Source organism: Oryctolagus cuniculus, chromosome 3 (assembly GCF_964237555.1).
Source record: "Oryctolagus cuniculus chromosome 3, mOryCun1.1, whole genome shotgun sequence".
In the NCBI taxonomy this organism is placed as follows: Eukaryota; Metazoa; Chordata; class Mammalia; order Lagomorpha; family Leporidae; genus Oryctolagus; species Oryctolagus cuniculus.
In genome coordinates, this window is record NC_091434.1 from 44,957,601 (window position 1) to 44,971,159 (window position 13,559).

At 39.4% G+C, this 13,559-nt stretch overlaps 1 protein-coding gene across 1 annotated transcript; it reads left to right on the forward strand.

Moving 5' to 3' along the window:
• The first annotated feature begins 2,136 nt into the window (after positions 1-2,136).
• LOC100346016 (transcription elongation factor A protein 1) lies at positions 2,137-4,170 on the forward strand. Its single transcript, XM_051848336.2, has one exon. The coding sequence runs from the start codon at positions 2,299-2,301 to the stop codon at positions 3,199-3,201; it is 903 nt and encodes a 300-aa protein (XP_051704296.1). The 5' UTR covers positions 2,137-2,298; the 3' UTR covers positions 3,202-4,170.
• The last annotated feature ends 9,389 nt before the right edge of the window (positions 4,171-13,559 follow it).

Sequence of the window (13,559 nt, forward strand, 5' to 3'; positions counted from 1 at the left end):
CTCAGTTTGGTTCCTCAGAGTTAAGGGTGTGCCATAGGTGACACTCCCAGGTTCGGCACGGTAAATCTCCCTTCCTCTCTCTCTCTCTCTCTCTCTCTCTTTTTTTTTTTTTTTGATTCAGAAGGAAAGTAATTCTGCACAGCTGAGCGGAATTGAATGAAGGTAGTGAGCTTCTGATCTCTGGCTCCTGTGGGTATATCATTTGCCTGCTCTCCCAAGGACCACACAGGGAATCTGTTCTGCCCTCTGTGTGGGCTCAAATTCTCCTGCAGTCTCCCACTGGGTTGCCAAGGTTACTGAATTGTAGCATCTTTGGAGAGTACTCACATGAACTCCGTGAGTTCTCTCACCCACAGTCTCTTTTTTCACGTCTCAGTTCATTAGCACCACACATTCTCTAGGTCCTAATCTCCTGTTATTTCACCCTCCCAGAGTCAAGTTTTTCTGCTTGGCTGAGGGCGGGTGCAGCCCTGAGGTAGCGCCGCTTTTACCTATGTCCAAAATGGTGCCTGCTCTTTGTCTTGCTTGCCTTTGAGAGGTTATTGGAGAGAGAGAAACTCATGTCCATACTGGTCACTTTTTTTTTCCCTCTCTCTTCTAGTTATCCTGGTGAACTTTCCCCAACGAGGCTTCAAGCCTCGTTCCCTCTAGTCTCTTCCTTCCACTTTCCCGCTGGTGTCTCGGGCTATTGAGGTTCGGCTTACCTGGTGTTCCAGCGATGGTGTGTTGATTCTGCTGCTGGTGTCCTGAGCAGTGGGCTCCCATGTCCTCCACGCATTTCCACCATGAATCACCCCTTCTAATCAAAATATCTTAACATGAAGGTGTTCAATTTTTTCCAGCAACTTAATCTGAATAAATAAGGACATATTAATGCATGCTCAATGAGTCCTAAATACATTTGACTTCATATTGAATCCTATTCAAGAGGTGGATCATTTTCTATAGAAAACCTTGAGTTCCTAGGCTTTGTATAATGATTCAATTGGGCACTAGAATAAAGTGAAATAATGTTCTTGAAAATTTTATTAAGAAATTAATTTAAAATTTTAAAATGTTTTCATAACTGAGAGTACTGGAATTTGTAGAATGTCTTTCTCAATTCAGTATTTAATAGTTTTTTTAAAGTTTTATTTATTTATTTGAAAGTCAGAGTTACACAGAGGGAGGAGAAGCAGAGAGAGAGAGAGAGGTCTTCCATCTGCTGGTTCATTCCCCACTTGGCTGCAATGGCTGAGGCTGCACCAATCCAAAGCCAGGAGCCAGGAGTTTCTTCCGGGTCTCCCACGCAGGTGCAGGGGCCCAAGGACTTGGGGCATTTTCTACTTCTTTCCCAGGCCATAGCAGAGAGCTGGATTGGAACTAGAACAGTAGGGACTGGAACCGGTGCCCATTTGGGATGCAGGCACTGTAGGTGGCGGCTTTACCTATTATGCTACAGCACCAGCCCCAATGGTTATTTTTAATAACTCTAAACTACACCTGAAAAAGATTTCTCTGGGCCTTAGAGATATTTTCCAAAAATTCCACTTAGCTCCAGTAACATTTGGAAATGTAAAACTTCTACTCCTTTTAATATTGACATTGGAAAATTGCCTCCTTATCATTAAAAAAAGACCGTCTTGTAATTTTGTACAGGCAAACAGTGTTAGGTTCATATACTACAACATCTTCCTTTGTTATGAGAAGGTGTACTCACAATTTTGGGGTTATCTCCCTGGTAGAGACTGGATAAGGCCAGTACAGAATTCTCTCATTTCCAAAAGACAGTACTAGACATGGATCTTATTTGTTAGATGCAGATAAGCTGTAGAAACTCAAACATATTGTCATAAAAGCTTTCACAGCTCCATGTATTCCCTAGAGATACAAGAAGGGTTGACAACAAACTGTAACACTCAAATTCTATAATAAAAAATAGCTTTGGGGTCGGCGTTGTGACGTGGTGGGTTAATGCCCTGGCCTGAAGCACCAGCATCCCATATGGGTGCCGGTTCTAGTCCCAGCTGCTCCTCTTCCAATCCAGCTCTCTGCTGTGGCCTGGAAAAGAAGTAGAAAATGGCCCAAGTCCTTGGGCCCCTGCACCTGCACCTGTCAAATAAATAAATAAAAATCTTAAAAAAATAAAAAACCGGCTGCCGCCTCTGGTCTGGTGTGTGAGGAAGGCCCTAGGCCGGGGCCTGCCGTGGTGGGAGTCGCCGGACGCCGGGGCTCGCGACCGCTCTACGTCCTCTCCACGCCACCTTCTGCCATTTCGCGGCCCCAGAGGGCTGGGCGCGGGGAAGACCTGCCGGCGCCATGGAGGACGAGGTAGTCCGCATCGCCAAGAAGATGGACAAGATGGTGCAGAAGAAGAACGCGGCTGGAGCATTGGATTTGTTGAAGGAGCTTAAGAATATTCCTATGACCCTGGAATTATTACAGTCCACAAGAATTGGAATGTCAGTTAACGCTATTCGCAAGCAAAGTACAGATGAAGAAGTTACATCTTTAGCAAAGTCTCTCATCAAATCCTGGAAAAAGCTATTAGATGGACCATCAACAGAAAAAGACCCTGAAGAAAAGAAAAAAGAACCTGCAATTACATCACAGAATAGCCCTGAGGCAAGAGAGGAAAGCTCCAGTGGCAACGTGAGCAACAGAAAGGATGAGACAAATGCTCGAGATACTTACGTTTCATCTTTTCCTCGGGCACCAAGCACTTCTGATTCTGTGCGGTTAAAGTGTAGGGAGATGCTGGCTGCTGCTCTCCGAACAGGAGATGACTACGTTGCCATTGGAGCTGATGAGGAAGAATTGGGATCTCAAATTGAGGAAGCTATATACCAAGAAATAAGGAATACAGACATGAAATACAAAAATAGAGTACGAAGTAGGATATCAAATCTTAAAGATGCAAAAAATCCAAATTTAAGGAAAAATGTATTGTGTGGGAATATTCCTCCTGATTTATTTGCTAGAATGACGGCAGAGGAAATGGCTAGTGATGAGCTCAAAGAAATGCGGAAAAACTTGACCAAAGAAGCCATCAGAGAACATCAGATGGCCAAGACAGGTGGAACGCAGACTGACTTGTTCACATGTGGCAAATGTAAAAAGAAGAATTGCACCTACACTCAGGTGCAAACCCGTAGTGCTGATGAACCGATGACCACATTTGTTGTTTGCAATGAATGTGGAAATCGATGGAAGTTCTGTTGAGTTGGAAGAATTGGCAAAATATCTGGACCATTAAGAAAACGAATTTTGTAATTAGCTTTCAAACTAGGCCAAGCAACTAGTTTTCCTGCAAAACAAATTTTTAAAGCAACATACATCCCTTGGATTAATCTGTTTTCAACTGAACATCCCTTCCTTTAAATGCCTTTTGTAGTCAGATCAGTAGGGCCACCATATATTAATTATATGGCATCTGTTTTATAAGTAAGTTGACATTAAACTTTCATCAGTTAAACTTTCAGTAATTTAAGGTTTTTTTCTCCTTAAAAAAGTTCTTTAACTTTTACATTCTGAAACATACACAGTAGATATTTTCTGTCACTCTGTTAACCCATAAATGAAAATTACATTGTTTTCTATATTGGCATGTACTTACACCAGATATTACAGGAATATAAAAGGTAATATAATTTTAAGTTTACCAAATATGGTGTGTATTCAAATGATACTTGACCAGCTTATCTAAATTGTATATAATATTTGAACTAGCACATGAATTTGATTTTAATTATTCACAAGCCTGGATAATTAGATATTATTTTGCATCTGTAACTAACCATGATCATCATTTCTTGTATATGTATATTACTTGTTCTTAATAGATTTTACTTTTGGAAATATGACTTGACTTTGTTGAAATCAGTTTGGTTTTGTTGTTTATTTACCTGTTTAACTTCGTAGTGTATTTTAGTTTTGCAGAAACCACCTTTGTAGTTCAGTAGGATTTTCATAAATGCCCTCACAGGCGAGGAATAAAAGCTTTGGATGATTTTCCCCCCTCATGGGAAGACATACTGAGAAGAAAATGTTAGTATCTTAGTATAGGGTAGTTATTGTAAACAGCTCATGACTCGATTTTGATTTGGACATTTATACTGACCAAGGATTAAACGTAATGATTGTATAAAATAATTAAAGCTGTGGTCTTTAACTATAAAAGTTGCTAGAAAATATTTTTGTCCTGAGTCTTATTTGCTAACTTTTTGTTACATGATGATGAATAAGGTTGTTGAACAAACTGAAAATATGGACTATCGCAAGTAGTTTTATGATAAAAGTGAGTGTTACTTTCTATTTAGATAAACACCATTTGTTCTGGTTAAAATAAGGAAAAAAAAAAGTGTACCCTAGAGTATACTTGTTGTAGAATATCTTAAGGCCACTGTGGCAAAGTCTGTGTTCCATTGTGCTGGATGCATTCTGTCAGACATGTGTAGAAAGACTTCGGTATGCGCTTTGCACTCTCCTTTGCCCTCCTTTTCCCATTTCCTCTTATAAGTCATTTTGATGTATTAGAGAAAACATTGAAAGGGCCCAGCAGTACACCTGTGCTTTGTCAGTTCACAGATGACTCTGTTTTTATCATTTTAAAACCAAACAAGTTTTTGACAGAGTGAATTTAAGAATAATAAAAATAGTCCCACTTTTAAATTAAGTGATCCATTTTAAAATTTGTAATTCAATAAAGATTTTTGTTGTTATTAAAAAAAAAAAATAAAAAACCACTATCTACAGGTATTAGGTGAAGCAGAATGTATGTTGTTCTTTTACTTAATTCTCAAAATTGGAAGCAATTCTGATTCATTCTCTGGGTAAGAACTTTATCACATTTATCAGGAAGAATCTGGCAATACATTTTTCAGGTTATTATTGATTCTCCTATCCCCACAAAGTACCACCAGTAGAAAACATAATGCCATTGAATGAATGAACCAGTACTTGAAGCACTATTTTTAAAGCTATCAGCATGATGATTGGGGGATTCTACCTTGCCTTGACTAAGTTATCTTACTGAAGGCTCCATATGCCTTTTTTTTTTGATTTATTTATTTATTTGAAAGGCAGAGCTACAGAGAGGCAGAGGCAAAGAGAGAGAGAAGAGAGAGGTTTTTCATCCACTGTTTCACTCCCCAAGTGGCCACAACGGCCAGAGCTACGCCGATCTGAAGCCAGGAGCCAGGCGATTCCTCCTGGGTGCAGGGGCCCAAGCACTGCATAGGACCTGATGCATTTTAGGTATATAACTAATGTTTGATGAAATAGAATGGCCAGAGCTTAGCTGACCAAAGCCAGGGGCCAAGAGCTTCTTTTGGGTTTCCTACACAGGTGCAGGGGCCCGAGGACTTGGGCCATCTTTAACTCTTTCCCAGGCCACAGCAGAGAGCGGGATCAGAAGTAGAGCTGCCAAGACTCGAACTGGCACCCATCTGGGATGCCAGCACTGCAGGCCGTGGCTTTACTTGCTACACCACAGTGCCAGCCACCCATATGCTTTTTTTATGTGACTTATTCTCTAAGAGCTTTAGGTTATATTGACCTTGTCTAATGTTTGTGACCCAGAAAAACATTTCTGAAGAAAGTTCTTCAGCACATATCTTCATCATTCCATTGTAAATACTGAGTGCTCTTTGTGATACAAAAGGAGACCATGCTACTATTTGTATAGAAATTCTACAATAGTCCTCTGACTTCATATTACGTGTACTGCAAAGCCCATTCATTGCATAGCCCTTCTTATCTTTGATGCCACCATTCTTACCACCCCCACCCCGCCCAGCTTTCCTTCACACATGCAAGGCTGAAATGGAGAAAATAAGTGATCACTTTCTAAAATGCTATAAATACTTTATCAGAATATCTGAAAAGTACTCAGTGCAGTGCCTAGAATGTAGTAAGAACAGACTATAAAATTAGAACACACACATATACACACAAATATAATAACAATAAAAATCTATTCTTGTTGTCATATGTAGTTATCCACTCCTTCCTTTACATTCTAGTAGCACCATTGCATACCTCTATCTTAAGGCTTACTTAATTGCATTGCTATTGATGGTTTGTGAATCTACTTAACAACATAGGACCTGATACATTTTAAGCATATAACTAATGTTTGATGAAATACAAAACCACTGATTCAGAATTTTCAAGAAGGATAAGTTTTTGCCCAGATATGTATTTTCTCTCACAAGTTTAGACCCTCAAATATTTTTTCAGTTACTGACTGCCTGAATGCTTCCCTTGTTAGCGGCTCCAAGAATGGGTGAGAATTATGAATGCAGTTCACAGAGTTGCCAAGTGGCTCATAGATGATTCAAAACTGAAACTTAACTTTCTATGATCCCCTCCATGGAATTAATCTCTAATTCTATCCCACACTACCATAGAAAACTTTAAAGACTAGAAAGGCATTATAATAGTTCTTCCTTAGAACTGTAGTGAAATTCAGTTGCTGGAACCTATTTCATGGAAAAGGGATAAACTATCAAGGGAAATCTGTTTCGATTTTTCTCTTTTAACGGGGCCAATAGTAAAAGTAGGTCAGCACTGAATGTGGTTTCCAGGGGCTGATATTAGAAGTTTCTGTGGCATAACTATTAGTTTTACCTCTATGAAAATAGTCCTGTCAGAGGATGATTAGTTATTTACACTGAATTTTTGAAGCACGGCCTAGCAAATAATAATAATGTATTGTCTTCAGCTCAGTTGGCTACGAGCAAATTTGTGAGTGTCCATCTGACTGATCCCTCTGGGAGCCTGGTGCTTCCATGGTGTTCTAGAACAAATTTCTAAATACACTTGCATTATATCCAATTTTTTTTTTCAATCTGGTGAAAGGCTGGGGCTCAAGAGTTCATGTTATAACATTCATTCATTATTCAGTGTGTATTGAATTCCGTCTACATGCTGGGCAATTCAATCGGTAAAGCCAAAAATTTAGAGTGGGACTTTCAGGTGTTGTGACAAAGGGAAAGGTGAACTCTGGGGGACAAAGTGGCTTTAGCTGGTACACCTTACATTTCAGCACAGGACCACAGCTCACACCATTCACTGAGAGCAGCACAAGCCCTGCTGTTCCTCAGTTCCTTCCCTCCCTCCCTCCCTCTCTATCTTCAGCCCTTCCTCCCTTCCTTCCTCCCTCCCTCCCTCCCTCCCTCCCCCTCTCTCTCCCTCCCTACTCCCCTTCATTTCCCCTCTTCTTCCTTTCCTTCCTTCACACCTTCCCTCTCTCCTGCCTTTGCTTCTTTCCTCTTCATTTTATCCTTGCTAGGCAGAAATTGCATATTAATGTTATCCCCCCAAAAAAGATGCTCTGGTCCTAGAGGTACAGCTAGAAGCAGGTTGTTTTTTTTTCTTCCAGCTGAATGTGTTTTTACATTAAGGCACAGACCTGTAACAAAGATAAGAATCAGTCCAACAAAAATGGGAGTTAGTGGATGGCTAAAGTTGACTCTTCAGGCTTTGCTTGGCACATGCTGATGATGCGTAGGGGAAGATGAGCATGTTCTAAGAAGCCACAGATCCTCAAAAATATGAGGGTGCTTCAGAAAGTCTTGGAAAATGAATTAAAACCCAATTTACTTTGGTTCAAAATATTTTCAAAACCCAGTCACAATTTTTTTTATAATAAGCATTTTCCATAAACTTTTTGAAGACTCTCATACTGGTTAACCTTGTTTTGTTAGAAGAAAAATAAACCAGATGGGTCCATGGTTGTTCCATGGACCTGGCTGGGTATAATCCTGGCATTTATTGTGAATTGTCAGGCAGTTAAGTGCCAGGACATCTGGGCTACCACAGCTGAGAATCTGAGCTGTGTGATCACAGTGAAGGTCTTCCAGAGGCCAGTCTGCTCAGTAAAAGAAGACCGTTAATTTTTAAAAATACTAAGTTTAAATCTAAACACATCCTGGAATGTCAAATATGGCATTGGCATCTGAATGTACTCTGCTGTCATAATCAAAGTTGCAGCAGTCTGTTTTGTTTTGTTTACATAAAATGTAGCCAGCAACCATTTGAAGGGAAGAGCCTGACAAAAGCATGTCTTATTTGAAAGGGGGCATTTCCTTTGGTAGTTTTTAGACTTCTCAAAGGAGAGTGTATTAAGGACCCTCCTATCAAGACAAAATTTACTAAGTAGCTACTGAAGGCATGTGTGCATGCATGAGTGAATGTAGTTATGCATAGGGATTGATTTAAAAGTCAGAGAACTGCTTCTAGTCCTACAGTCACCCCAATTAGCTGTGTGATATCTGTCAGTTTCATAAACTGTAAGATATAGCAATAACTTCTGCCACATAAGCTTCATTTTTAAAGGGAATACATAAAGTTCTGATGATGACATTTAAAACTTATGAGTTGATATAGGGGAAAAAATCGAAGAAACTTTTGAAATAGTCCTTTCCTTTAATTAAGAGATTATTTTTACTTGTTGGTTTATTGTTTGAGGGAGAGGGAAGAGAAGAATCCCTGGAAAGAACTGTTAGCTAATTATTTATGCTGGACCTCTCATAAAGTTAATCAAATGTTTATTTCTATATTTTCCTCATATATTATGATGCAAAAATAGATAAAATGCCTCTTAAAAGCATATAATAAGATAAATTTCTAGAAAAGATTCAAACACTTCATAATTCCTTATGGTTTTTCTAGATATGATTAGATAGCTATGAAAATTTGTTTACAAAAAGCTATGATGAAAATGGAAAGATAGGGATCCAAACTCTTTTCACAAATCTATTGCAGGGGATGCATTGCTAGAAATTGCATTAGAAATTAGAAGTTAGTCATCTTCTAATCTCCATATGCATCTTTTTTAAATTAATTTTTTGGTGGGCATATGGGCACATGGACACATGGAATAAAGATCACATTTCTTGGCATTCCTTCAAGTGATATCCAGAATGCAGATGTGATTGTTACCACTGGAACAGCCCTGTACTGAGATCCTGAGTGCCCGCCATGGCGTCTTATACTAGGCTTGGACAAGAGAAATAAATTTTATTTTGCATTTCTGACATTCATAACAAAATTCAGTTTTAAAAGATACTTCTCATATTGTGCATGTTAATGTATAATGAAAAACAATGCTTTGTAACCAGTAGGGAAATACAAAGACTTTACTGTCATTTCTATGACATTGCTACCTTAATGAAACAAATAGGTATACTTGTATTGTAGAGGACCAGTGTTTTGAATAGACAATCCAGAATTAAACAAAATATTTTAATTTAAGTAGTTCCCAAACTCTCTTTCTAGCCATGCCTTCTCTTGAGTGCTGGGCTTTAGCTAGATCTGCAGGGTCTAATCTGGATGTTGGACTTGTGTTGGTTTGGTCCTCAAATGGTAATGAGTGGGGGGAACTGAAAGCTGTCAGTGAGCGAGTGAGAAGGTGGAATTACAATGGAAAATCAGGTGGATTGGCAGAAGAGACAAGATGAAGATTTAAGCAGGCAGATAAAATCCAATTACAAGGCAATCAGTGGGAATAGGGAAGAACAGCTCAAAGCATAAAGAGTTTGAGGGAGATGGGAGAAGGAGCCTATAGCCTGACTCTGACCACTGGAATGCAGTCAGCACAGCTTTGTTAATACAACCATGCTTACAATCAATCATAAACTAGTTTGGACTGGAGAATAGGCTGGGGTCTTTTGAAGAGACACTGAAGAAATAAGATTGCCATTTTATGATGATCAAAGGAACATCATTGGTTATTAATTAAATCTTCTCAGAGCTGAATCTCTGGAGAAGTAATCTGTGATGCTTGATATAGACAGTGTGGGACTCAATGATCAGGGATGACGGGAGAGCAGACTGATGTAATCCCGAAGGGGATGCATTTACAATAAAAATTACGCACTGCTTAAGCACTGATCAGATCAATGCTTCAGAGGGGAAAGAAGGTAAAAGAAAGTGGGGTGTCGGACCTTACCCGGCTGGCTCAAGATCAGGATGGCATTCCAGTTCCAGAAAGCAACTGAGATACTAGGAAGGGATGATGAACAGCTTTACAATGTCTTGGAGATGAGCAACCTTTATATCAGGATGAATCTAGGGAGGCTCAACTAAAGGTTCTACTCTCCAGTGGAGCCAGGGCTACAGAATCTTAGTCCACCTCAGGCTGGAATCCAGCCTGGCACAGAAGGGGCCCACTGTGTCTGCTGTGATGGCTGGAGGACGAGGATGGCAGGACTCTCAGAGCAGGGAGCAGAGTCTGCACTCATACACTTTCTCACGCAAGGGTGACCATTATCGGGTCAGAGGCAGAATGGCAGTAGTCGGACGACAACACACCGTATAGACTGTCTGTTGGGATGCAGAAATGATTTTCTAAAATGGTGCTTAGTTTGTGAAAAAAATTATCTGCATTTCAAATATGCCAAATAATTTACTTTGGATTATCTAAGACAAAGAAATACAATTAGACTTTTATTACAAATTTGTCCACAGGCTGTGAAGAAGCTGCCACCCACGACTGTAAGCAATGATGATTCATTCCCCAAACATTAGTCACACACATTTGATGGTTTCTACAAACAGAAGCTTGCTTTATTATTTTTTTAATCTTACTTTCTTGGAATGCTTAAGGCTTTCTCCAGCAATTAAAAATAAAGCATAAAAGCAATCTTAACCTAACAATTTTTATAAAAGAAAAATGAGCTAAGAGGCTCAACTATATTATACAAAGGATAATAGTAGCAAATATTCATCTGAAGTGCAGTGGAAAAAACACATTCAGAATTTTCATTAAGTCATGTGTACTTGACAATAACTTTAACTTTTGTCTTCAGAGATTAAAAAAGAATCAGAAAAAATATCAGTCCTTTTTGTCCTGTGCCAAAACATATCTTGGAATCTCAGGAGGCCAAACTAGTTAAATAAAATGAAAAGATCAAAGGCAAGGTTTAGAATTTTGGAAAGAAACACACAGAGGAAATTTAAATAATATCCAAAATAAACAAGCAGGAATTATTGTATAGGACATAACAGCATAGTCAGTAACTATCAAACACGGCTGGAGCTTTGTGTAACCAAATATTCAAGGATAAATGACCCATTTTTTTTTTTTTTGAACAGGCAGAGTTAGACAGTGAGAGAGAGAGAGAGAGAGACAGAGAGAAAGGTCTTCCTTTCATTGGTTCACCCCTGAAATGGCTGCCACGGCTGGTGCGTTGAGCCGATCCGAAGCCAGGAACCAGGTACTTCCTCCTGGTCTCCCATGCGGTTGCAGGGCCCAAGCACTTGGACCATCCTCCACTGCCTTCCCGGGCCACAGCGGAGAGCTGGACTGGAAGAGGAGCAACCGGGACAGAATCCAGTGCCCCAACCGGGACTAGAACCCGGAGTGCCGGCACCACAGGAGGAGGATTAGCCAAGTGAGCTGTGGCGTCGGTCAAAATGATCTAATTTATACTCAAACATTCATGTGGTTAAGTGTGATCATTTATACTTGAATATACACACTACTGGGACTATGTGTAGCCCAAAACTCAAGGATAAGTGACATCAGAAATATTCCCATGGGTATGTCTGTATCTATGAGCATCTGCAACAATTGTTTTTTCTGTTTTCACAGGGACTTCAATGAAAAATGTCAATATGTTGGAATACTTGGAGTCAAGTACTTGGCTAGAAATTCAAGTGACACTGTACCATGCCACCCATGCCACCACTGACATAGGAAAACGAGATTGGGGACAGGGGGAGCTATCAGTCATGTTCAGACATGTTCAGTCCAAGGATACCATTTTTCTCTAGTGCTCAATAGCATACTTCTATCTTCTTTTGGGTTAGGTGCATATCCTGACTGAACAAGGTACCTATTGATTGAGGTTTAATTATTATATATAATAGTTATCTGTCAACATTAAATCATTTTCTAAGAATGTTGGGCATGTTTGGTAAGTTGTTTATCTGAACTCTCAAAAATTACCAGTAGTGAATGTGTATTTCTGTCATAGCAATCCTTATTATTAAATGTATGACATTCCATTGTTCATGTATACTGCATCTTAAACCAGATACAAAACTAATTGGAGATGACAGATACATAATTCATATTTCTGTTCTCCGTGGTTGGCAGCATCATTTCTTCAGCTTTCCCAGGCCCCCAAAGTGGGAGCTGCATAGGTCGGCTTTCAAGTAGGGGTTACAGAGGTTGGGCTGGGTACAAGAAGTGAAGAAACCTATTGTCTGGAATAAGAGAAGAGATGTAGCCTGGGAGAAAAATGAGGATCATATCCAAGAAAAGGACCTAAATCTTTTCCTATCTGTCATCAGATTTAAACGCAATGAATGTGAGACCACAGTCAAGAGCTGAAGCAAGAGCTTTGGGGCTGATGATAAGGTCAAGAACACCATGTGAGTGGGCCAAGGCTGATGATTAATATTGAGATCAAAGCAATGATACCAGGACTCATAATTATCAAATGTGGAGGGTAAGGAGCCAATGTATCAACTTAAAGGTGCGGGGTTACACCAGCCAAGGACAGTTAGTTTCTTATGGTAGATATCTAATGAAATAAAGCAGTTCATTGTGTATTCCACCAAGAGTAGTGACACAGAATGGTCCAATGGAAGCTTATGTGTGCTTCTCATTAGAAGGGGAACTTTTTTGAATAGCATTCAACCTAGACATTATTCACAACATATTCAAAATCAAATTAATAGAAATTCTCCATGCAGAAAAAAAGTGTTTGGCAAGAGCAGCTTTGCTGAAAGTATTTAATGAAAGATGTATGGCCTAGAAGCCACCTCTTCTGAAATTATCCATATTTGCACATATGAAGGACTATTTTTCCAAGGATGGCCTCTGTAATATATTTTTTCTCCAAGGCAATTTCCATGCTGTGAGATTGACAATTCTCTCAGCAATTTGAAGCGTCTATATTCCCTCCCTTCGAACTGAGAAGTCCTTACTAGTGGATAGATCTAGAATATAGCATAGCTGAGGGATGCTTATGTGACTGTACAGGCCAGTTACAGGAATGACTTGCACATTCATGTTGTACTTCCGGCACGTTCGTGCCAGAAGTCCACCATCAAGCTATTAGGAAGTTAAGCGTCCACATAAAGGACCACATTTAGGTGCTCTGGCCATTAGCTACAATTATAGTTCTATCTATCTAACAGCCTTCATCAACTTCTGGATGTTGAGTGAGCAAGCCTTCAGATGATTCCAGCTCTGATCAAGTCATTCCCATGCTCTTGCACCAACATAAATGTAGCTACTGATTCCTGATCCCATTTGCTAGTTGAGAGCAAAACACACTACTTCTGTTGTTTTAGGTTACCAAATTTGAAGTGGCTTGTTACTCAGTAATAGACTGTGAGAAGAAATCATAAATCAAAACAGGCATGATTTACATTACAGAAATATCTACTGATAAAGACATTTTTGCCCAAGGCCACTTTCATGAACCTGCTCTAATTTTTTATCTATACTCTTGTAAAAGGGAAAATTGACCACATGAGTGTAATACTTTTTCATATCTGGTAAATGTTGTTTTCAAAATTTAGAAAAATGATTAGCAATATGCTTATTCGTATAATGCCAC

Bases quoted from the DNA above. Each gene is read 5' to 3' on its own strand.
- LOC100346016 (XM_051848336.2), top strand. From the start codon at position 2,299: ATGGAGGACGAGGTAGTCCGCATCGCCAAGAAGATGGACAAGATGGTG.